Below are 25530 nucleotides of genomic sequence, written 5' to 3'. Positions count from 1 at the left end.
AGAACGATCGGAGATCCAGGAGGTGTCTGCTGGACGTGGTGCGCTCGTGTGGTCTCTTTTTTGTTGTATATATTATTTATATATATGGAAAAGTTTGTTCGTTCAAGAGATGTGTCAATTATGCGAGTGTGTGCGTGTCGTTGCTTGTCTGTGCGTGTATGTGCCTGTTGGAAGTAGCATATCATGGCTGCAGTTTACAAAATTATATTAGAAAAGTGCAAATAGTCAATTGAAACTATATATACATTCGTATTAAATATAAAATAATCATATACATATACAGCTAATCTTTGTGTTCAATATTATATTTGAAAATTTCATTTTTCAGTTTAAAACAAAAAGAAAATCGGTTTGAAAGTCTTTGACAACGTCGCCGCCTGTTCCATGTTTGTGTTCTAAATATAAAAAACAAATCGCCGCCTTTAAAAATATCTAAAGAAATTGCACACACCGAAGAATCCCAGATCCCAAAATTCCCAATAAGTGAAATAAGTTTAAAAATATATTTGAAAGAAAGTCCTGTAAACCAGACCAAGTGTGTCTGCGTGCGTGTGTGTGCAAGTGCGCGAGTGTGTGTGTGTCCATGTGAAGGTGGCCCTGTTTTGGGGCTAATTATATAGCAGATCGTCTAGCTGAAGCTGAAACATGGAAGTTACACCGGGAACAGCAGGTAAAGCAATTTTAGGGCAGACAGGGAGACGGATGCGGAGAGGAAGAGAGGTGGCGGGCCAAGGGTGGGAAAGAAAGCCAGCGACTTTTCCATTGTGTTTTTTTTAAATTTAATTTCTTTGACGAACAGACAATAGACTGAAAGTGTGTGTATTTTTATGATCGCACGGCCTTCTCCCTGTCCGTTTCCCTCTCCGTCTGGCATTTTCTGTGCGGTTACGTAATGTGGAACAGACTATGCAATACTTTTCATAATTCTGCGCTAAATAAACCTTTTGAATATACTACATTAGAATATAATATAAACATAATTATTAGTTAATTAGGAGCGAACTGTGCATTAAGTGAATTATTTTGATCTTTGCTAAACCTATATGTTAATACATATATATTTTTATATGCAAATATTTTAGTATAGTTTTTGTGTATGAATAATATTTGGAACTATTTTTAGTGCAAACTTTTGGTAGACAGTTTGCTGTGCCGCTTGCCGGTGATTATTTGCGCAGGAAAATATATTTTCACATATATTTGTAGGTTTAGTTGTGTGGAGCTGCACAAGTTGAAAGACTGCAACCACATTTAAGTCAGTATGTCCATTTATTTATTTTTATATTTGTACACTTTTATATTTATTTAAAATAAAGTCAACTTGGAGCAGGTAAATAAAATTGAAAATCAAATAAAAAAACTAGTGGGAAAGGCTATAGTCTAGATCCCGACTATGGGAATATCCGTTACATACTTTTAGGAGTTTGTATTTCTTCAAAAATTTTAGCAGCTATTTCCGCCGTTCTGCCTAACCGATTTTGATGCATTTAGGTAGGATTATATATAATAATAATAGATAACGTTAATTACCAAAAATAACGCTTTATCTTAAATCCAGTGGCTGTGCTGTTTTTTTTGCGATTTGCGGGGGCGGAAGCGGGCATGAAAAAAATTTAAAACTAACTTGATCTGCTTCAACGCCATTGGTGTCTGTGTGCCAAATTTGGATGCTCTAGCTCTTATTGTCTCTGAGACCTAGGCGTTCACACTAAAAGACAGACGGACATGGCTGTACGACTCGGCTGTTGATGCTGATCAAGAATATATATACTTTAAAGGGTCCGAGATACGTCCTTCTCCCTGTTACATACATTCCAACAAACACAATATACCCATTTACTTATTTTTTAAGTAAAGGGAATAATTAGGACAATTTTCTTGAATTAGAATTAAAAATAAATTGTATAAAAATTTAAAATTTAAGTTGAAAAATTAGCATTAAGAAATAAAATATTTTAAAGTTTAAAAGTCCTGGAAATTTAATGTGTAGGAGTAGAGGGTATAAATCTGTTGATATTAAATGCAAGCACTTATAGGCATTGGTTTTTGACTAAAACTCCAATATAATATGTATCTTAGAAATATTTAAAATTTGTGGATATACTCACAGGTAAATCACTAAAATCCAATTAATTTTAAGATTGAGCTTGGTACTAGATTTGCCAGGAATACTGAAGGTATGACTAAGACATTTGGTATATAGGAATGCTTCAATTTGCGAATATATTCACAGGCAAGTCGTTAAATGGCAGTTAACATGAGTGCAACTTGGGAGAAACCCAAATTAAATTATTAATAGTTAAAAGTTATTAAGATATTTGCTTATTTTATTTGTAGAACCTCCTGGCCGGGATACAACGGTACACAGAACCCCGCGTATTACGTTTAGTGATAACTCCAGTTCCCTTATACGATGCATACCCAACGAACGTGCAACTTTTTTTGTGAAAATCGATTGCGATGAGGACGAAGAATCTGAGCTGCTGCCCTTCAAATTCGAATGGTAAGTCGTACAATCATATGAAATGCTCATATGTATGTTATAATAAGTATATTAATAATTTTAAGTGTGTGTGTGTGTTTTGTGTGTGATTCACTCAGTTGCTGTGCATAATACTAACAGATTTGCGCATTTAACATATGATTTCGCCTTCACGCTTTGCCGCAAACAAGAACTCAACTGAGATGATCCCGGCAGTAGCGGAAGATGCGAGACTCTCTACGGAGACTGCGTCCAATTGCGTTTGCGCCCAGAGCGTGTTTTCTGCCGGGCAGCGGACCAGAGTTCCGCTCATCTTGCTCTGACCAAATTCGTTGGATTCTCTTGGGCGATCGTCAAAGGCAGCCAGTTCCACTTTGACGATCGCCGCATTAACATATCCGTTGCCCAGCAGCCAGGCATTTTTTCTATATTCTCGATCGGTTTAGGTATATGGGAATATACATAAGTGTGTATGTGCGTATGCGTTTGTGCGGGAGTGTGCGTTAAACGCTGCGTGTACTTGATAAATGCGACTTGTGCAACGAAATCAATCAATTTTATGAGAATTCCCAGAAGACAATGTAAAAAGTAGTGCACGCACAACTAAATACTCCAACGGGGGTGTGCGACAGTGTGTGTGTGTGTGTGTGTGTGTGTGTAGCTGGGCTAAATTTAGCTGCATTAACAAATCAAATAGCGAGCAAGTGAGAAAATGTTGCAATGCTATAGCATCAAAATGTTTCAAATTTTATGCCCAAAAAGTGTTGAAAATTAGTATAAAAATAGTTTTTCCGTTATATTTGTTTGTTTTTGTTGTTTTCAAATTAAATGGAAAATTACATAATCAGACAGCCAGACACGGGGACTGTTGGACAGACTGTGCAGCAGCCACGCCAAACCACGAGATCAACAAATTTGCAATAAATAAATACAAAAGCTAGAACCTCAAAGAAAACGTAACAATTCTCACTGTCTACTTGTAGTTGTCTTCTGACACATTCTTCATTGTATCTCAGACAGAGAACAACAAAGTTATTAGCTTTAGAAAATGAAATGCGTGGCATTCGAAAGTTGCGCGAAACCCAAAAATAAATTGCCAAAAACAAAAGGAAACAATAGAAAAATACAAGAAAAAATAATAAAAGCAATTTATACATTTTTTTTTTTCAGTGAGGTGTGCGTTGTGTGTGTGCACTACAAAATAGAAATCACAAAATACAACTAATATAGTCGAACTGCTTCGTATGTGCATTTATTTATAAACATTCTTGTTTGTGATTGATATATTTTCGTCATTTTTCATTTACGATTCACTTTTTCTTATTTTGTTTTGTTTATTTGCTAATAATCATAATAATGCCAAAATAAATAAATGACTTTGTTAAGCTAAATGTGCGCACGTGCTTAATGTTTATATGATTATTAATACTATATATTTTCTTTTGTTAATTACATAGCAACTTTGAGTGTGTATGTGCGTGTGTGTGTGTGTGTGTAAATAAATTATAAACATTTAGTATTTTTATAAAAAGAATGGGCAACGGGTGCTCGAAATGCTGTAAGTGCAATGAACACAAACAAATTCATGGCACGCTCTCCTCGGCCTCTGCCTCTTCGGTCTATAGAAAAAGGTAAACACATACCTTCCATTTATGATCCATGGCAATTCCCCCCACTCTTTTGCCATAACGATAATCCGTTCCATGTTTCACAGGAGCCGTAACGACATACCCATCGAAAACTCGGATCGCTTTCGCATTACAAACACGAGCAATGCCGTCCAGCTGGCCGTGGAGCATGTGCAGCGCGAGGATGCGGGACATTATACGTTGATTGCCCGCACGAAGAGCAACGATGTCGTGCGGAAGCATATCGAACTAATTGTCGAGGACAGATCCACGGGCGAGGATCCACCCGTGTTTCTGCGACGACTGGTCGATCTGTCCGTTAAAGTGGGAACACGCACGCGTCTACTTACCGAAATACGCAGCTCAACAGATCTTAAGGTATAGTAAAGTTACAGTTTAGAAGAGTTTGGAATCTCATAGAGATAGATTCCATTTACACGATATCCCCTTTGATCACAGAATGTTCAAGGCAGCGAGGGATCCTATTTGAATATGTTCCATAATCAGCAAAAATTTAGATACATCCTAGCTAAATTAGTGATTGAAATGTTTTTTCCCCTTAAATTTAATTAAATCAGGGCTGTTAAATCGGAAAAGAGTATAAAATTTCATATTCATTAACACTTTACTAAGAACTTCTTATACCACGATGATAATAACTGTAGCCATTTATTTATTTGCAATCGTAAATAAGTCGTGTAGTTTTGTTTTCTTCATGAAGATTTTTATGTGCGCCTCGGATTCTGATTTTCCAAAACTTCCCTAAAACTTTCCAGAGAGGCGAGAGTCTCGCGCAAGTTTTGTTATTTATTATTTTTTTATTATATTACGTATTTTTAAATAAATCTAAATTTTTTTTAGACCCCGTACTTAAAAAAAGTACAGGGATCTATTGGGTTTGTTTTAACGAATATGTGCGTAACAGGCAGAAGGAGGCGTGGCAGACCCTATAAAGTATATATATTCTTGATCAGCATCAAAAGCCGAGTCGATATAGCAATGTCCGTCTGTCTGTCCGTCTGTATGAGTGCCTAGATCTCAGGGACTATAAGAGATAGAGACACCAAACTTGGTATGTAGGTTCCTCTATATTGCAAGCAGATCAAGTTTGTTTCAAAATTCGGCCACGTCCCCTTTATCTCTCACAAATCGAAAAAAAAAATTTCATATCCAAATTATAAGAACAATTTAAAAGCTAGTGACACCAAATTTGGTATGTAGATTCCTCTATCTTGCAGGCAGGTCAAGTTTGTTTCTTTTTTGAATCGGACCACTATATCATATAGCGCCCATAGGAACAATCGGTCGAAAATCAAGTTTTAGTATGAAAAACTTTTTTGTTTAATGAGATATCCTAACCAAACTGATACAATAAGCATATGGTTTGGTTTTATATATCCTTACCAAAGCTCAAATCGGACCACTGTATCATATATCTGTCATAAAACCGATCAGGTGAAAATTATGTCTTAGTATAAAAAACTTTTTAGTTTTTTGAGATATCGTAAGCAAACTTATACAATATGCATTTAAGTCAGTCTTATACATCCTTACCGAAGTTGGTTAAAATCGGTCAACTATATCATATAGCTGTCATAGGACCGATCGGGTGAAAATAAGTCTTAGTATGAACAACTTTTTGTTTAATGAGAAATTGTAACCAATATGATAAAATATGCATTTAAGTTAACTAAATATTTTTAAATTTTTCCATTGTTGGTTTTTGCCATAGTAAGTACTGGGTCTCCGACAGTCGAGTATGCTCGACTGTAGCACCGTCCGACTAGTTTTAGTTGAATTTCCCAATTTATGCTTATTTATTCATTGAATCGAGCCTAAACTTTTTTTGCAGAAGTTATACGTATTTCATATATTGGTAATTGTCTGTTAGCGGGGGCCTACCCATAAAAAAAATAAATACCCAAATAGAGGTCGATTTATGATGAATTTTGAGATAAGAATAAGTTGGCGGTCTTTTTTCAATTAAATTTGAAAATAATGCAAAGTTAAAATTTTTTTGAATCTTCTAAGAATTTTGATAAAAGTGCTTATGCTTAAAATTCAATTTAAAAAACTAGCTAAGACCGCCAACTAATTCTTATCTTAACATTCATCATAATTCGTGCTCTATCTGGTTTTCCTTTATTTTATTTATTTTTTTTATTTAATATTGCCATTCTATAGCATTCCGATAATATTTTAATTTAATGGATCCTTGAAAAAACTTTTCCCTACACAAAAGCCTTATAATATTATTTCTTTAATAATTATTCTTAATAAGTCTTTAACCATTTATATATCAAAATTAGCTTACCTGGTATCGAAACGATCGTAGGATTTGCGAAAACGATCGCATCACAGAAACGAATGAGGGCACATTTCACTATCTCGAAGTGAGTCCAGTCATCTTAGAGGATGGTGGCCAATGGATGCTAATGGCCGAGAATATGGGCGGTCGCAATTCCTGTTTGGCCACGTTAAATGTGCTCGTCCCGAAGGCTTACAAGACTCCCGAGTTTGTCGAGGAGCTGCGGGCCGTGCTTACCGAACAGGGCACAGTATCGCTGGAGTGTAAAGTTGTGGGTGTACCGACACCACATTTGCGTTGGTTCAAGGACTCTAAGGAAATCAAGGCTGGAGATATCTTTGCGCTGACCGCCAATGCAGATGACCCCACATCGCTAGGCACCTACACTTGCGAGGCCAAGAACTGCATGGGCGTTACTTACTCCAGTTCCAAGGTTCATGTCGTGGGTCGGGGCAGTCGCGAGGGTTCCCTCAAACCAGCCGACAAGTGGGTATCTGAAAACTCTTTCCCAGCCAAAAGTTACTTACTCTCTCTCACTTTCCATCTCTCTCTTTGTTCTCTTGTGCAGTGTTAGCAATAATGCGCCGCCGCCGATCTTTACGAATGAGCTGAAAGACATGAGCGTTCGCATTGGCGATACCATCATACTCGGCTGTCAAGGTGAGTTCTCAGCGCGTTGGCGTTCAGCTTTTGGCCAAATGCCAATAAACAATTTAAAAAAAAATCGAAAGAAGAACCATTTTTTGTTTATTTTTCCTTGCACATCCATTTCTCTGTATATATATATGTTTCCATATCGTATAAAGTACTTATACTTATATATTGTATTGTATATATATTTTAGTGCCTATATAGTATATATATACAATTCAGGCCGACCGGCTAGCGGCGCTTGTTTTGTTTTTAGATTGTGTGCTCGTGCTCTAGAAACTTGAACTCAATGAAATTCGCTTGGAATGCTGTTGAGGGGGAATGTTTGGATTGTTGTTGAGGTGGGTCAACAACATTCCCAGCGAGAGTCGCCAAATGAGACGAGCAAAACAAAACTAATAATTGATAAAGAGCGCATGGCTCTCCCACATACACTTCCTCTCCTTCTATCTCTCTTATAAGACAACATGACGTATATACAATTAAGTTTCCTTCTATATGAGTGCATGACGGATACGTTATATTGATTTGCGCTGTCAAGCGAATATGTAAATATGCTGTAGGCCGTATGCGTAATGCTAATATAAAATCATTCATTCAATTTATAAGAAATCAAAGAATATTTACATATCAAAGAAAGGTTATCAGAATTGGGAACAAGAACTAAGAACACAATCTGTAAATGATATACAAATTACATACCAAATTTGAAGTCTCTATCTCCTACAGTCTTTAAGATAGACTCGTTCATACAGATGGACGGATGGACAGACAGACAGACGGACATACATTTATGTCCTTAATACCCTTTTTTGCCCATTTTCAATTTTTCTTTTTTTTGGGAACACCAACATTTGATTTTGGGTTGCTTTAGCGCTGATATAAAGTTGTAATATATGTATATTAAATAGATGAGAACTCATACAGGTGTGTTCGACAAATCTTTAGAGATTATGAAGAGAATTGCTTTTGAAAACAACTGTTCAAAAAGTCGATGTTTTTTAGAAGGCCGTGTTTTCATTTCATGAAGGATTTCGCAAAGTTTGCTTGACATCTACGTCCATGTAAGACCGTAAATTGAGTGGCCAGTTGGCGTTCGTAGACAACTTCACGTTTAACACCTTGTCAAACGGATCGTCCTTCAGCACAAAGTCTTTTTCAATAACACTACAATATTAGCTCGATTAGATAATTGAAAACGATTATAGAAATAAGAAGCAGATATACATACTCACACTATAGGGACATGTATGGTTTATGTTTGAGAAAGGCATGAAAGTCCGTTGAAAATAATAAAATATATTAAGTAGATTTGGATGCTTCATGTAGTGACAAAAATCCAAGGTGACTTTTAAGCGAAGTGGATGATAATCATTTAGTTTTTTCCATTTTCACCAAAACCCTCTTCACAGGCGGCTTAAGAATATTGAACTTCACGTTTATACTAACAATACCACGTCCAATAACCTTCAGCCTGCAGATCGAAATCTCAACCAACGACTTATCCAATATTTCACATTTAATGTTCGTCTGACGAACAAAAGGAATGCGACTGAGTAAAAAATCCAGAACTTCATTTTGAAAAAATAAACGAGAAATGTACAAATCGGTTTAAATAGATATTTGTATGCCCATTTGTGGGTGATCGATAATTATTACAGTTAATCACATGGAACCTAGTTAATAACTCGTTATCTATAAGAAAAAGTCTCTCTGTTCTCTAATCTCTTTGTTTATAATGAGTTTAGATAATAAGTTTACCAAGGCTGCAAACCTTCAAAATTTTGTTAAAGGTTCGGTTCGGCGGTTGGAACCATAAAGCAAGACATTGGTTTTGTATGCAAACTTCTTTACATACCGCCTGAACCCAAGGTTTGGCTTGATTTAATCTCATACAAAAAAATACTTTTATTCAAATTTTGATAATAATCTAAATTTATGCATCCTAACTTCGGCTCTCTGATTTTTGTTGTCTTATATGAATTTTCTAATTCGTCCATTCTTATTTTGGATTCTATAAATTTTGTTGTTGTAGTTTAAGTTTTGTGTATTTATTTTATTTATTTATTTTATTTATATTTCGTTTGAGGGACCAATTTGAATACATTTAATTTTCTTATTACAGTTGTGGTGCCACCTTGGCCCAAGAGTGTCACCTGGTACAACAAGGATGGTCGGGTGGAAACTGGCGAGCGTTATAAACTGATCGAGGATGGCCTCGGCGTCTATATGATCGAGATAAAGCCATCGGAATCGTGCGATGCTGGCGATTGGAAGTGTGTGGTCAGTAGCTTTGAGGGCTGCGTTGGAATCTCATCTTCTGCAGTCAACATGGACAGTGCGTCAAGTATCCGGAGATTTCAGCTTGATTTTTTGCCTAATCCATTTTATTTGCAGTTCCCAGAAACTATCGCAAGCCCAGATTTATGGAGAGTCTACGCGCCGTGCTGACCGATGAGGGCCTGGTCTCATTTGAGTGCAAAGTTGTGGGCTTTCCGACGCCTGTGCTCAAGTGGTTCAAGGATGGTCACGAACTGAAGCCAGGCGATGTCTATCAGCTGACAGGGACCAATTCCCTGGGCACCTACTGCTGCATCGCCCGAAACTGCATGGGAGAGACGAGCAGCACAGCTGTACTCACCGTCGAGGACATCCAGAATCAGTTGACGGATGAGGAGCGTTTGGTTTTCACCCATCAGAATCAGGCACCGAAATTCTTAACTGGACTCAAGAGCACAGATGCCAAGATCAATGAACCTTTTCAATTCAAGGTTGTGGTCAAGGCCACACCAGATCCTGTCCTAAGCTGGTTTCGGGATGAGTTGCCTATTGATCCGAATGAGCGATATAATCATTACCGTGGCGAGAACGACGATTGGCAGCTGGACATTAAATCTGTTGAGTTTGTCGATCAGGCCGAGTGGAAATGTGTTGCCGTCAATGATTTCGGAACGAGCATCACCTCCTGCTTCCTCAAGCTGCAGATCCCAAGGCACTATAAGAAACCGAGGTTCCTCGAATGCCTGCGAGCTGTGCTTACCGAGGAGGGAGCCGTCAATCTGGAGTGTAAGGTTATTGGCGTACCTCAGCCGGTGCTAAAGTGGTACAAGGATGGCGTTGAACTGAAGCCGGGTGACATTCATAGGATTATTTCTGGTCAGGATGGCACATGTTGCCTGGGCACATACACCTGTGAGGCGAGGAACTGCATGGGCGTGGTGGCCAGCTCAGCATCACTGCTAGGCTTTGAAGAGGCTCAACGGAGTCAGAAGACGGAGCAGTTGCATGAGAACGAATTACAAAGGAATTACTCTTTGTCCACTATACAGGAGGAGCGCACTTCGCAGATGTATGAGACACCAGTTGGAGATATAACCATTGATGAAAAGGGCGATGTCTCCTTCTCCTTCGATGGCAAAGAGGTTTCCGTGTCGCTTTACGAGACACCTGATCTAACCGAAGAGGAAGCGCTCAAGATTGTCGAAATGTATGCGGATCAGATATCAGAGCATGTGACGGAGCACAATATTGTGGAGCTGCCGCCACTGCGTTTCGTCAAGGAGACATCCCAATCTGGCAAACTGCTTATGGAAGCAGTCGTCATTGATATATCCCCCGAGTATTTTACTCATGATGAGGACATGCGAACTGAGGCGGATATGGACGACATATCCATAACAGAGATCACTGTGCATGGCTCCTCCGGCAGGGAGGGAGTCTTCGACAAAGAAACCGAACAATATGCCCAGCAATCCTTTGAGAAAATGGAAGAGGAACTCTCATTATCGGCGCCAATCAGGAAGCGCAAAAAGTCCCGACCAACAGAGACTGAGGAATTCTTCAGCTTATCAAAGGCCTCCGCTTCGGGCAGTCAGGGCGATGGCGATGGAGATGAGGAGACATCTGATTTGCAAACCTTTGCCAGTGCACAGATGTCTACATCACAAAAGACAGTTGCAGCGCCGGCAACTTCTGAGGGAGAAGCTGCCGCTCCCCCAAAGCGAAAGAAGTCCAAGAAACCCACGGACAGCGATTCATCAAAGACCACAGAGGATGAGGCCAAGTTACTGGACATTTCTGGCGCCGTTGGCGATGGTCTCTTGATGACACCCACTTCTCATCTGAAAGCAGTAACGGATGAAGCGGAAATCAACAATAATCTTATTGCCTTAGTTCCTTTGGCCAAACTGCTGAGAATCATTGAGAATCATCTGACTGTGGTGGAGACTGAAGTGATGGAACAGTCCACCATGATGATGACCCCAGCAGCTGCAGATCAAAGTATTGCCATCATCCGCAACATTTTAGAACCCATCAAACAGATCGAATCAAAGCTGAGAGTCTACTCGGGAGAGACTCAAATCGATGCACTTATCCAATCCATGGAGGATGACATACGCAGGCTACACATGGGTCTCCAGGTGATTGAGAAATGTGTGGAGATTGATGAAACAGGCGCCACTCTTATTCAAAGAACCAGTGTCTGCATCATCGACAGCGTCGCGGAGCACATGAAGCGGGCGCTGGAGGAGATGAAGATTGTCAGCGAGAAATTTGAATCTGAGACTTTGCGATCACAGATCAGGATAACAGCAGATGATATACAGCAGGGACTGGAGATTACCCAAGGTACAATCAGATCACAGGCCCTTCTGCAGGAGGCCCAAGAGTTGGAGGCAGCCAAGCACTTCTCGGATGCCGTGGAGAAGATGCAGGATGTTCCCGAAAGTGTTTCCTTTGCAACGATTTCGGAGGCCAATTTACCCAGCGAAGCGAGCGCCTTAAAAGAGATTTGTCAACCTGTGGCCAAGATACAAGAAGCTCTCGAACGTGTCGAGATGGAGCTTTCGCTGGAGGAGAGCGAGGAGGAAATCTACAAAAAGGTGCACAAAAAGGTCTTGGACAGTATTGTGGAGCCCATCAAGCAACTCCAGACGACACTCCAGTCCATTGAGGATAAAACAGAGTCTTTAACTGGTTCCGAATCAATGGAACAAAAGATTAACATGGCCATTCTCGATATTGTGACTCCGCCGCTCTTCGAACTCAACAAGGGATTGGAGCTGATTCTTAACGAAAAATCGGACAGCATTGAAGCTGGTATGTTTACAGTTCAGACGGTGGAATCGATGGTCCCTCCGCTGCAGGAGATTCAAAATGGTCTGGCCCAGTTGAGTCAAGATCTTGAGACGGGACAGATAGAGCGGGCAGAGGAAGCCACCTTGGATCTGGCAGATACGCAGAAGCTATTGCAGTCCATTGCCCAAGCTGTGTTGCATTTCGAGACGAATATTGAAAGGATATCAGATCGTCTTACTGACAATGTAAAGATTCGTTTACAGAATCTAAAGGATGAACTTTCAGCTTTAATTGGCACCATTCTGGATAAAGACATAACACGGCATCACGTGGATCTGCTCGACAAGCTCAAGCGTCCCATTGATGAACTAAACTATTGCATACGTCAGACGGAGGTGAAGTCCACATCTGGTTCATTGGCTGATTTGATTGAACCCCTCAGCATGCTACAGGAGAGTACGCAGAAGGGACATGGAGTCCTATTACGCGAACGGGAGCCCGATAAGCAAGCACTACAATCCCTTGAAAACATTCGTAATATCATACGCAATGTCATAATCGATATTGAGGAGCACGAGTTTAAGATGCTACAGCAGGAGATCCAACAGGATGAGCAGCATGCGGCGCAGCAGGATAAATCCTTTAGTGCGTTACGAAAGGTGCTCGAAACGAAAGTCTCCCTGGAGGAGGCCATTGGTAACATTGAAACCCTGCAGCTGGCATTAAACAGAATCAATGAGGATTCCAAAGCTGCACCCAAAACCAGATTCTCTGCAAATGAAGCTCAAGTTGCTTTGCTAAGGATTCTACAAATAGCCAAGGGATTAGCCACATTTAGCGAGTCGGAAACCACACTAAATTCAAATGAGGCAAATACCACTAGAATCCTATATGAAATGAGTAAAAGCTTTGCTGATCTGGCCAAGACACTGGATAATCCGGCAGCTGAGAATAATGAATACAACGATGTTCTGGGTAATTTTAATGATATTCTGACCCAGCAGAAAGACGAAAAACTGAATTGGAATACACTTGCGATTGCAAGTCCCCTTACGAGTTTCATACAAGCCCTGGGAAATCTTCAACCCCTGAAGGGATCTGTTGAGGATCTATCCACACTTGACGACATTTCGGTTTTAAAATCCATTGCTGAATCGCTGCCCACGGAGCCTGAAGTATTCGTAGAAGAGGAAAAGAAAAGAACTTTCGAAGGGGAAACCGTCAAGAAACCAACTGAAGTCTTACTCTCAGATCTTAATCATGGCATTGCCTCAGTGCTGTCTCATTGCGAGGATCTCGATGTGACCTCTTTGCGTTCCGATGCAGCTGAACCACTTCAAGCCGCAATCCTTAAAATGCAAGAGCTGCAGAACAGCATTGCGTTGGTGCAGGAGACAAACCTTGCCGAGGCCGCCCAATCCATATCAGAAGATACTGATCCTGGCACTTTCGCTGCTGCGATTTGCAGCTTGGAACGTTGTGTTCTGGAGGTGGAGGAATGTATTGCCCACAGTGGAGCCGAGAGTCTAACAGATCTGGAACTCTCCAAGCTGAAGACACTGGCAACTCCATTGCGCGATCTCAGACAGTACTGCGAACAGATTGATATCCAGGCCATGGAGCAAGCTATCGATATGTCGACACAAGATATATCGGAGCTGAAGACAAGCGGCCATAAGAAAACTGTGGAGGCCGCTGTCAAGGAAGAGGCTATCATCGAAGCAGAACCCAAAGTGGAACTGTACGATGTGAAACAGGGTGTTGTGAGTGGCATAAAGCAACTGGAGGCCTGTTTGGAGGTAACCAAAAAGGACAATAATGAGGAATTGCGACGGGTCGGTGAAATTATGCAGCAATTGAACTCTGACTTGAAGAGTATTCAAGAAGCCCTCAGCTCGGATAGCGATCAACAGGAAACTGTATTGGCTCAGGCGAAAATCGCCCAAACCATGTTCAAATTGAAGGAGTGTTTGGTTCATACATACGAATCTGGTTTGGTGGACTCCCTGGAGAATGTGGAAAGCGCTTTCGAAGATATTCTGCTCTCTTTACCCGTATTAGAGACGCAGTTGGCCCAGGAGATGTATGCGAAAATTGAGAATACCTTCAAAAACTTCATTAAATACTCTCAGAAATTAGCTAGCAGCCAACAACAGTCCGTTGGAAACCTAATCTCATCATTTGAAAAACTATTGGAAATTATAAAGGCTGTCGCCGATTCACCCAATGTCGATATTGACAAATCATCAACTTTAATGGTTAATCTGCAGACCAGCCTAATGACCTCATTCCGTGCCCTCAATGAGATCAGCGAAGTGGCTGACAATGATCACCTGGGAGGACTCCTTAAAACTCAGAGTAGTCTTGTTGCGGTCTTTGACTTTATTGAGAACAATGAAAACACGATTCGCATCATTGAGTTACTTCAGGAAATTGATGTCATATCTGCGGAACTAAAGAGCGTCTCTCTGGTTCCAATCGAACCAAGATTGCCAATCGATATCAGCATGATCATAGAAAATGTGTCTACGGGTAAAGCGTTTTTAACTCAAATTGAACAGGGCCTGCAAAACGATCATCCATTGAGTGTAATGCTTCTGGATGAGAACACGGAAGAATTAAGTCAACTAGAGGCCACACTCATTCAAATTGAAAATGAAATTCTCTCCCAGACTGAGCTAACACAAATTACATCGGAGCAACTCACCCTTATTGAGACGGTCCAGCTGCAAATCAACAATCTTCAGCAAAAATTAACTCTTCTTAATTCATCCCTTGAGGCACAGCTGCAGGAGGAGGAAAGGGGAATGAAGCAACAGGCAAATAAAGAATCCTTTAAATCAGAGCATGAAAAGGAAACAGAACAACAATTCCAGGAGGAGGAGATAACTCAGCAACAAATCCTGGAAAAAGCAGAAAAAGTTTATGGAAAGAAAATAGAGATAAAGGCGAAAAGAAAACTGAATGAAGAGGTAAAAGATGCAACACCAAAGAAGTCAAAAGATGAAATCGATGCAGAAGTGGCTCAACAACCTGATAAATCAATAAAAAAATCAACTGATGCAATTACTGATGATCTTGCGATATTTAAACAGACACTGAATAAAAAGCTTTTAGAGTTAAAGTCCCACGAGAGGAACAATGAGTTAAAGCTCGTTTTAAGTAACAGTAAAGATATCTTCGATAACTTGCAAGATTCGGAAAATATTAAAAAGGGCACTTTCATGCTTAGAGAGCATATAGTTCATACCTATGATGGGAAATCTGCTGAAGATCAAACGGATAAAGAAATGGTTGAAGCTTTTATCGAATCACTCCTTGAGTTCTCACCAACTGCTGCAGAAAATATTAGTAACCACTACCTGAAGGAAATTAAAACAAATATTATTTTAACTAAAGCTTCTATAAGACTAATTGACGACAGTAAAATGGATGCGAAGCCGTCTTTACTTTTGCCAAAACTCGTTAATCTTGAAACCATTGCCGAAAACATCAAGTCTCATCAGCATATTGAAAAATCCTCTGAAAAGATGATTCATCTACAACAAAATTTAATGGACATTTTTGTAATTCTGGATGATCTTTTAAATGACAGGACAGCAATCTTAAAACCTACAATTGACGATATTAAAAGTACTCTAGTTACAGAGTATGATTACATTGAGAAGAAACAGGGACACTTGCTTACTGCTACCGTGGTAGAAAAAATACACAACATTACTAAAAAAATGTTGAATGTGTGCGAGGAATTACAAAAGGTTAACAAGGAGTTGATTGATGAGAAGTCAATTAAATCTATTGAAGAAAAGAAAGAGGAATATAAGCAGGAGCAAAATAAGAAGATTGCTGAAGAAATGGTCCCCAAAAGTGAGAAACAAGAGGCTAAGGAAACTGAAGCTGAAGTGCAAAAGGCGAAGATTCTCGAAAAACAAACCATTGAGGAGAAGAAACTGGATGATAATCAAAAGACCCAGGAAGAAAAAGATGCTTTGAAGAAGGCTCAGAAGGCAGAGACAACTGAAGTTGTTGCTGAAAAGGTTTTTGAAGGAAAGGTTCCAGAATGTAAGAAACCAGACGTTAACGAACTCGAAGCTGAGGCGCAAAAAGCGAAGATTCTTGAACAACAAACCATTGAGGAGAAGAATTTAAGTGATATTCAAAAGAAACAGGAAGAAAAAGATGCTGAGATAAAGGCTCAGAAGGGAGAAGCATCTGAAGTGGTTACTAAAAAGGTTTCCGAAGAAAAGGTCCCAGAAAGTAAGAAACCACACATTAAGGAAGCAGAAGCTGAGGCGCAAAAAGCGAATATTCTTGAACAACAAACCATTGAGGAGAAGAAATTGGATGATAAACAAAAGAAACCGGAAGAAAAAGATGCTGGGAGGACGGCTCAAAGAGGAGAAACATCTGAAGTTGTTGCTGAAAAGGTTTCCAAAGAAATGGTCCCAGAAAGCAAGAAACCAGACGTTAAGGAAACAGAAGCTGAGGCGCACAAAGCGAATATTCTTGAACAAGAAACCATTGAGGAGAAGAAATTGGATGATAAACAAAAGAAACAGGAAGAAAAAGATGCTGGGAGGAAGGCTCAGAGGGGAGAAACATCTGAAGTGGTTGCTGAAAAGGTTTCCGAAGGAAAGGTCACAGAAAGTAAGAAACCAGACGTTAAGGAACCCGAAGCTGATGCGCAAAAAACGAGGATTCTAGAACATCAAATCATTGAGGAAAAGAAATTGGATGATAAAAAAAAGAAACAGGAAGAAAAAGATGGTGAGAAGAAAGCTAAACAGGCAGTGGCATCTGAAGTGGCTGCTGAAAAAGTTTCGGAAGTAAAGATCCCAGAAAGTAAGAAGCCTGACGTTAAGGAAACAGAAGCTGAAATGCAACAGGCTAAGATTCTGGAACTTCAAGCCATTGAGGAAAAGAAACTGGCTGATAAGCACAAGAAACAGGAAGAAAAACATGCCGACAAGAAATCACAGAAGGGAGAGACAACTGAAATTCTTGCAGAAAAGGTTTCCGAAGAAAAGGTCCCAAAAAGTATGAAACAAGGCGTTAAGGAAACTGAAGCTGAGGCGCTCATGGCGAAGAGTCTTGAACAACAAACAGTTGAAAAGAGGAAACTGGATGATGAACAAAAAAAACAGGAAAATGTCTCGGAGGAATTGAAGCCTGAAATAAAGATAACGGAAGCTGAGCAACAGGAAGCGAAGATCATGGAACAAAAGGACTCTAAAAAAGAGAAACAAGAAAAGAAACAAAAGGATGCAGGAAAACAAAGAGACGAGAACCGGGTACAAGATACTTTGAATGAGAAATTCTCAGACTTAGTCGAATTATCGAAATCACAATCTTCTAATGAAAGCTTGCAATCCATTCTAACACTGAGTAAGGATATTATCGAAAATATTGAAGATTCTGAGAGAGTTTCCAAATCTATATTTAAACTCAGAGAGTGTATTGTTCATACTTATCATGGAAAATCTGCTGAAAGTCAAACGGATAAAGAAATGGTTGAAGCTCTTATCGAATCACTGCTTGAGTTCTCTCCAACTATTGCAGTGAATATTATAAACCATTACCTGAAAGAAATTAAAACAAATATTATATTAACTAAAGCTTCCATTAGACTAATTGACGACAGTGAAATGTTTGCGAAGCCGTCGTTACTTTTGCCAAAACTGGTTAATCTTGAATCCATTTCTGAGAATATTAAGTCTGACCAGCATATTGAAAAGTCATCTGAAAAAATGGTTAATCTACAACAAAATATAATGGAAATTTTCGTAATTCTGGATGATTTATTAAATGACAAGACAGCAATCTTAAAACCTACAATTGAGGATATTAAAAGTACTCTACTTACAGAGTATGATTACATTGAGAAGAAACAGGGACACTTGCTCACTGCTACCGTGGTGGAAAAAATTCACAACATTACTAAAAAAATGTTGAATGTGTGCGAGGAATTACAAAAGGTTAACAAGGAGTTAATTGATGAGAAGTCAATTAAATCTATTGAAGAAGAGAAAGAGGAAGAAGAAAAAGAAAATAAGCAGGAGCAAATTAAGAAGATTGCTGAAGAAAAGGTTCCCAAAAGTGAGAAACAAGAGGTTAAGGAAACTGAAGCTGAGGTGCAAAAGGCGAAGATTCTTGAACAACAAACCATTGAGGAGAAGAAACTGGATGATAATCAAAGGACCCAGGAAGAAAAAGATGTTTTGAAGAAGGCTCAGAAGGTAGACCAATCTGAAGTTGTTGCTGAAAAGGTTTTCGAAGGAATGGTCCCAGAAAGTAAGAAACCAGACGTAAAGGAAACAGAAGCAGAGGCGCAAAAAGCGAAGATTCTTGAACAACAAAACATTGAGGAGAAGAAATTGGATGATAAACAAAAGAAACCGGAAGAAAAAGATGCTGGGAGGAAGGCTCAGAGGGGAGAAACATCTGAAGTTGTTGCCGAAAAGGTTTCCGAAGAAAGAGTCCCAAAAAGTAAGAAACCAGACGTTAAGGAAACAGAAGCTGAGGCGCAAAAAGCGAAGATTCTTGAACAACAAATCATTGAGGAGAAGAAATTGGATGATAAACAAAAGAAACAGGAAGATAAAGATGCTGAGATAAAGGATCAGAAGGGAGAGGCATCTTCAGTGGTTACTGAAAGGGTTTCCGAAGAAATGGTCCTAGAAAGTAAGAAACAAAAGGCAAAGATTCTTGAACAACAAACCATTGAAGAGAAGATACTGGATGATAATCAAAAGAAACAGAATGAAAAAGATGCTGAGATGAAGGCTCAAAGGGGAGAGACATCTGAAGCTGTTGCTGAAAAAGTTTCCGAAGAAAAGGATCCAGAATGTAGGAAACAAGACGTTAAGGAAAGTGAAGCTGATGCGCAAAAAGCGAAGATTCTTGAGAAAAAAACCATTGAGGAGAAGAATCTGAATGATTCACAAGAGAAACAGGAAGATGAGGGCGTTGAGAAGAATGCTCAATCGAAAGAAATATCTGAAATTCTTTCTAAAAAAGTTTGCGATGAAAATGTCTCGGAGGAGTTAAGTTCTGACATTATGATCTCTGCAGCTGAGCAACAGAAAGCAAATATCGTGGAACAAAAGGACTCTAAAATAGAGAAACAAGAAAATAAACAAAAGGATGTAGGAAAACAGAGACACGAGAATCGGTTACAAGATACATTGAATAAGAAATTCTCAGACTTAGTCGAACTATCGAAATCACAATCTTCTAATAAAAGCTTGAAATCCATTTTAGCACAGAGTAAGGATATAATCGAAAATATTGAAGATTCTGATAGAGTTTCCAAATCTATATTTAAAATCAGAGAGTGTATTGTTCATACTTATCATGGAAAACCTGCTGAATTTCAAACGGATATAGAAATGGTTGAAGCTTTTATCGAATCACTGCTTGAGTTCTCTCCAACTATTGCAGTGAATATTATAAACCATTACCTGAAAGAAATTAAAACAAATATTATATTAACTAAAGCATCCATTAGACTAATTGACGACAGTGAAATGTTTGCGAAGCCGTCGTTACTTTTGCCAAAACTGGTTAATCTTGAATCCATTTCTGAGAATATTAAGTCTGACCAGCATATTGAAAAGTCCTCTGAAAAAATGGTTAATCTACAACAAAATATAATGGAAATTTTCGTAATTCTGGATGATTTATTGAATGACAAGACAGCAATCTTAAAACCTACAATTGAGGATATTAAAAGTGCTCTACTTACAGAGTATGATTACATTGAGAAGAAACAGGGACACTTGCTCACTGCTACCGTGGTGGAAAAAATTCACAACATTACTAAAAAATTGTTGAATGTGTGCGAGGAATTACAAAAGGTTAACAAGGAGTTAATTGATGAGAAGTCAATTAAATCTATTGAAGAAGAGAAAGAGGAAGAAGAAAAAGAAAATAAGCAGGAGCAAATTAAGAAGATTGCTGAAGAAAAGGTTCCCAAAAGTGAGAAACAAGAGGTTAAGGAAACTGAAGCTGAGGTGCAAAAGGCGAAGATTCTTGAACAACAAACCATTGAGGAGAAGAAACTGAATGATAATCAAAAGACCCAGGAAGAAAAAGATGTTTTGAAGAAGCCTCAGAAGGCAGAGACATCTGAAGTTGTTGCTGAAAAGGTTTTCGAAGAAAAGGTCCCAGAAAGTAAGAAGCCAGACGTTAAGGAAACAGAAGCTGAGGCGCAAAAAGCGAAGATTCTTGAACAACAAACCATTGAGAAGAAGAAATGGATGATGAAAAAAAAAACAGGAAGATAACAATGCTGACAAAAGGTTCAGAAGGAGAGACATCTGAAGTTGTTGCTGAAAAGGTTTCCGAAGAAAAGGTCCCAGAAAGTAAGAAACCAGACGTTAAGGAAACAGAAGCTGAGGCGCAAAAAGCGAAGATTCTTGAACAACAAACCATTAAGGAGATGAAAGTGGATGATGAAAAAAAGAAACAGGAAGATAACAATGCTGACAAAAAGGTTCAGAAGGGAGAGACATCTGAAGTTGTTGCTGAAAAGGTTTTCGAAGAAAAGGTCCCAGAAAGTAAGAAGCCAGACGTTAAGGAAACAGAAGCTGAGGCGCAAAAAGCGAAGATTCTTGAACAACAAACCATTGAGGAGAAGAAACTGAATGATAATCAAAAGACCCAGGAAGAAAAAGATGTTTTGAAGAAGCCTCAAAAGGCAGAGACATCTGAAGTTGTTGCTGAAAAGGTTTTCGAAGAAAAGGTCCCAGAAAGTAAGAAGCCAGACGTTAAGGAAACAGAAGCTGAGGCGCAAAAAGCGAAGATTCTTGAACAACAAACCATTGAGAAGAAGAAATTGGATGATGAAAAAAAGAAACAGGAAGATAACAATGCTGACAAAAAGGTTCAGAAGGGAGAGACATCTGAAGTTGTTGCTGAAAAGGTTTCCGAAGAAAAGGTCCCAGAAAGTAAGAAACCAGACGTTAAGGAAACAGAAGCTGAGGCGCAAAAAGCGAAGATTCTTGAACAACAAACCATTAAGGAGATGAAAGTGGATGATGAAAAAACAGGAAGATAACAATGCTGACAAAAAGGTTCAGAAGGGAGAGACATCTGAAGTTGTTGCTGAAAAGGTTTTCGAAGAAAAGGTCCCAGAAAGTAAGAAGCCAGACGTTAAGGAAACAGAAGCTGAGGCGCAAAAAGCGAAGATTCTTGAACAACAAACCATTGAGAAGAAGAAATTGGATGATGAAAAAAAGAAACAGGAAGATAACAATGCTGACAAAAAGGTTCGGAAGGGAGAGACATCTGAAATTGTTGCCGAAAAGGTTTCCGAAGAAAAGGTCACAGAAAGTAAGAAACCAGACGTTAAGGAAACAGAAGCTGAGGCGCAAAAAGCGAAGATTCTTGAACAACAAACCATTGAGGAGAAGAAATTGAATGATAAACAAAAGAAACAGGAAGAAAAAGATGCTGGGAGGAAGGCTCAGAGGGGAGAGACATCTGAAGTTGTTGCTGAAAAGGTTTTCGAAGAAAAGGTCCCAGAAAGTAAGAAGCCAGACGTTAAGGAAACAGAAGCTGAGGCGCGCGAAGATTCTTGAACAACAAACCATTGAGAAGAAGAAATGGATGATGAAAAAAAGAAACAGGAAGATAACAATGCTGACAAAAAGGTTCGGAAGGGAGAGACATCTGAAATTGTTGCCGAAAAGGTTTCCGAAGAAAAGGTCCCAGAAAGTAAGAAACCAGATGTTAAGGAAACAGAAGCTGAGGCGCAAAAAGCGAAGATTCTTGAACAACAAACCATTGAGGAGAAGAAATTGGATAATAAACAAAAGAAACCGGAAGAAAAAGATGCTGGGAGGAAGGCTCAGAGGGGAGAGACATCTGAAGTTGTTGCTGAAAAGGTTTCCGAAGAAAAGGTCCCAGAAAGTAAGAAACCAGACGTTAAGGAAACAGAAGCTGAGGCGCAAAAAGCGAAGATTCTTGATCAACACAGCATTCAGGAGAAGAAAGTGGATGATGAAAAAAAGAAACAGGAAGATAGTAATGCTGACAAAAAGGTTCGGAAGGGAGAGACATCTGAAATTGTTGCCGAAAAGGTTTCCGAAGAAAAGGTCACAGAAAGTAAGAAACCAGACGTTAAGGAAACAGAAGCTGAGGCGCAAAAAGCGAAGATTCTTGAACAACAAACCATTGAGGAGAAGAAATTGGATGATAAACAAAAGAAACAGGAAGAAAAAGATGCTGGGAGGAAGGCTCAGAGGGGAGAAACATCTGAAGCTGTTGCCGAAAAGGTTTCCGAAGAAAAGGTCCCAGAAAGTAAGAAACCAGACGTAAAGGAAACAGAAGCTGAGGCTCAAAAAGCGAAGATTCTTGATCAACACAGCATTCAGGAGAAGAAATTGGATGATAAACAAAAGAAACCGGAAGAAAAAGATGCTGGGAGGAAGGATCAGAGGGGAGAAAGTTCTGAAGTTGTTGCTGAAAAGGTTTCCGAAGAAAAGGTCCCAGAAAGTAAGAAACCAGACGTTAAGGAAACAGAAGCTGAGGCGCAAAAAGCGAAGATTTTCGAACAACAAACCATTAAGGAGATGAAAGTGGATGATGAAAAAAAGAAACAGGAAGATAACAATGCTGACAAAAAGGTTCAGAAGGGAGAGACATCTGAAGTTGTTGCTGAAATGGTTTCCGAAGAAAAGGTTCCAGAAAGTAAGAAACCAGACGTTAAGGAAACAGAATCTGACGCTCAAAAAGTGAAGATTTTAGAGCAACACAGCATTGAGGAGAAGAAACTGGATGATAAACCAAATAAACAGGAAGAAAAAGATGCTGAGCAGAGGGGTCAGAGGGGAGAGACATCTGAAGTTGTTTCTGAAAAGGTTTCCGAAGAAAAGGTCCCAGAAAGTAAGAAACAAGACGTTAAGGAAACGGAAGGTGAGGTGCAACAGGCGAAGATTCTGGAGCAACAAGCCATTGAGGAAAAAAAACTGGCTGATAAGAAAAAGAAACAGGAAGAAAAACACGTTGGCAAGAATTCTCGGAAGGGAGAGACATCTAAAGTTGTTGCTGAAAAGGTTTCCGAAGAAGAGGTCCCAGAAAGTATGAAACAAGACATTAAGCAACCAGAAGCTGAGGTGCAAAAAGCGAAGATTCTTGAACAACAAACCATTGAGGAGAAGAAATTGGATGATAAACAAAAGAAACAGGAAGAAAAAGATGCTGGGAGGAAGGCTCAGAGGGGAGAAACATCTGAAGTTGTTGCTGAAAAGATTTCCGAAGAAAAGGTCCCAGAAAGTATGAAACAAGACATTATGCAAACAGAAGCTGAGGTGCAAAAAGCGAAGATTCTTGAGCAACAAACCATTGAGGAGAAGAAATTGGATGATAAACAAAAGAAACAGGACGAAAAAGATGCTAGGAGGAAGGCTCAGAGGGGAGAAACATCTGAAGTGGTTGCTGAAAAGGTTTTCGAAGGAAAGGTCACAGAAAGTAAGAAACCAGACGTTAAGGAAACGGAAGGTGAGGTGCAACAGGCGAAGATTCTGGAACAACAAGCCATTGAGGAAAAAAAACTGGCTGATAAGAAAAAGAAACAGGAAGAAAAACACGTTGGCAAGAAGGCTCGGAAGGAAGAGACATCTGAAGCTGTTGCTGAAAAGGTTTCCGTAGAAAAGGTTCCAGACAGTAACAAAGAAGACGTTAAGGAAACAGAAGCTGAGGCGCAAAAAACGAAGATTCTTGAACAACACAGCATTGACGGGAAGAAACTGGATGATAAACTAAATAAACAGGAAGAACATGCTGACAAGAAGGCTCAGAAAGGGGAGGCATCTGAAGTTGTTTCTGAAAAGGTTTCCGAAGAAAAGATCCCAGAAAGTAAGCAACAAGACGAGGCATCTGAAGTTGCTTCTGAAAAGGTTTCCGAAGGAAAGATCCCAGAAAGTAAGCAACAAGACGTTAAGGAAGTTGAAGCAACGGCTCAAAAGGCGAAGATTCTTGAACAAAAAAATATTAAGGAGAAGAAACTGGATGATAAACTAAATAAACAGGAAGAACATGCTGACAAAAAGGCTCAGAAATTAGAGACAACTGAAGTTGTTGCAACAAAAGTTTCTGAAGAAAAGGTTCCAGAAAGTAAGAAAAAAACTGAAGCTGAGGAGCAAAATGTAAATATTCTTGAACAACAGTCTATTGGGAAGAAGAAACTGGATAATAAACAACAGAAACTGGAAGCAACAGATGCTGAGAAAAAGGCTCAGAAGGGATTGTCATCTGAAGTTTTCGTCAAACAGAAAAAGCAGGGTGATAAAGATGGTGATGGTAAAACTAAAACTGGAGATGGGTCTGATAACATAGCTGATAAAGCTTCCCAAGAAAAAGTCCCTGATACGAAGATACCTGAAGCTGTGGAAGCTGGGGTTATAGCACCGAAAGCAAAGGTACTTCATCAAAATTTTCTTGAAGAAAAGAAAGTTGATGGAAAACAGCAAAATGATTCTGAAAAGTACGTTGAAATCAAGGGCGAGGTGGATACTGTAGAACTAAAGCTCCTATCGAAAGAGTCAAAAAGCGTACGAGAAGACGGACTGAGTCTACATGAGACAATTGAACGTAGAAGACAAACTGTAGAAACAGAAGACTCTGTAAGTCCAAGTCATGATAAGACTTACAAGTCCTTGGAGACTGAATATAAGGAAAGAAAGGAATCCCGAAGTGCTAAGCGTAAACCGACAGTTGACTTAATGCTGACAAACCGTAATTCGGCTACGGGAAGTGACCTAAAGCTAACATGTGGAGTATCTGGTCAGGATGTGAATGTTCAATGGTTCAAACAAAATATTTCGATTGCAAACGATGTTAAGTACAAAATAACCTTGAATGATGGTCTATACTGCCTTGAAATCAAAGCGACAGACATGAATGATTCTGGCATTTATCGATGCATAGCGTCCAATCGAAATGGAGAGGTCGAAACAAGTTGTCTTGTGACTATATACGAAGCACCTTCAACTAAATTTGGCACTCCGCCAATATTTACACGCAACATTCGAGGTAAGTGTCTATTCTACCTATGCAACATCATCAATGCAATTCCCAACACAAAATTTCTAACTTAATTAATGTCAGGTTACAAATGAATCAATTATTTACCAATAAGCATGCTAAACACTCACTAGGTAAATAGGAAGTAAATACATACAATATAGTATATAAGATCTTTGGCCAAGTTATTTCAATCAATCAGTTCGCACTTTTAGCTTATTTATCATAAGTAAAAGATAATAACCATGCAAACTATATTATATTATTTTTATAGTAAAATAGACGCCGCTAAAAATAGAAACGTAATTTATATAATTGAATTTACTGTGTGCATTCATTAAAATTCTACAGCATTT

At 39.2% G+C, this 25530-nt stretch overlaps 1 protein-coding gene across 1 annotated transcript; it reads left to right on the top strand.

Annotated features, from left to right (window-relative positions):
* Nucleotides 1-536: 536 nt before the first annotated feature.
* On the top strand, nucleotides 537-25456 carry LOC117783799 (muscle M-line assembly protein unc-89-like). Its single transcript, XM_034621344.1, has 11 exons — nucleotides 537-670; nucleotides 2338-2503; nucleotides 4197-4488; nucleotides 6420-6904; nucleotides 6987-7078; nucleotides 9195-9407; nucleotides 9467-16171; nucleotides 18425-18969; nucleotides 21841-23065; nucleotides 23846-25183; nucleotides 25449-25456. Exons 1-11 carry the CDS (start codon nucleotides 646-648, stop codon nucleotides 25454-25456), a joined length of 11094 nt encoding a protein of 3697 aa, XP_034477235.1. The 5' UTR covers nucleotides 537-645.
* Nucleotides 25457-25530: the final 74 nt, after the last annotated feature.

Source organism: Drosophila innubila, assembly GCF_004354385.1.
Source record: "Drosophila innubila isolate TH190305 chromosome 2R unlocalized genomic scaffold, UK_Dinn_1.0 1_C_2R, whole genome shotgun sequence".
NCBI classification, from domain to species: Eukaryota; Metazoa; Arthropoda; class Insecta; order Diptera; family Drosophilidae; genus Drosophila; species Drosophila innubila.
The sequence above is the reverse complement of the archived record's forward strand: the minus strand, read 5'-3'. Positions and strand labels throughout refer to the sequence as shown.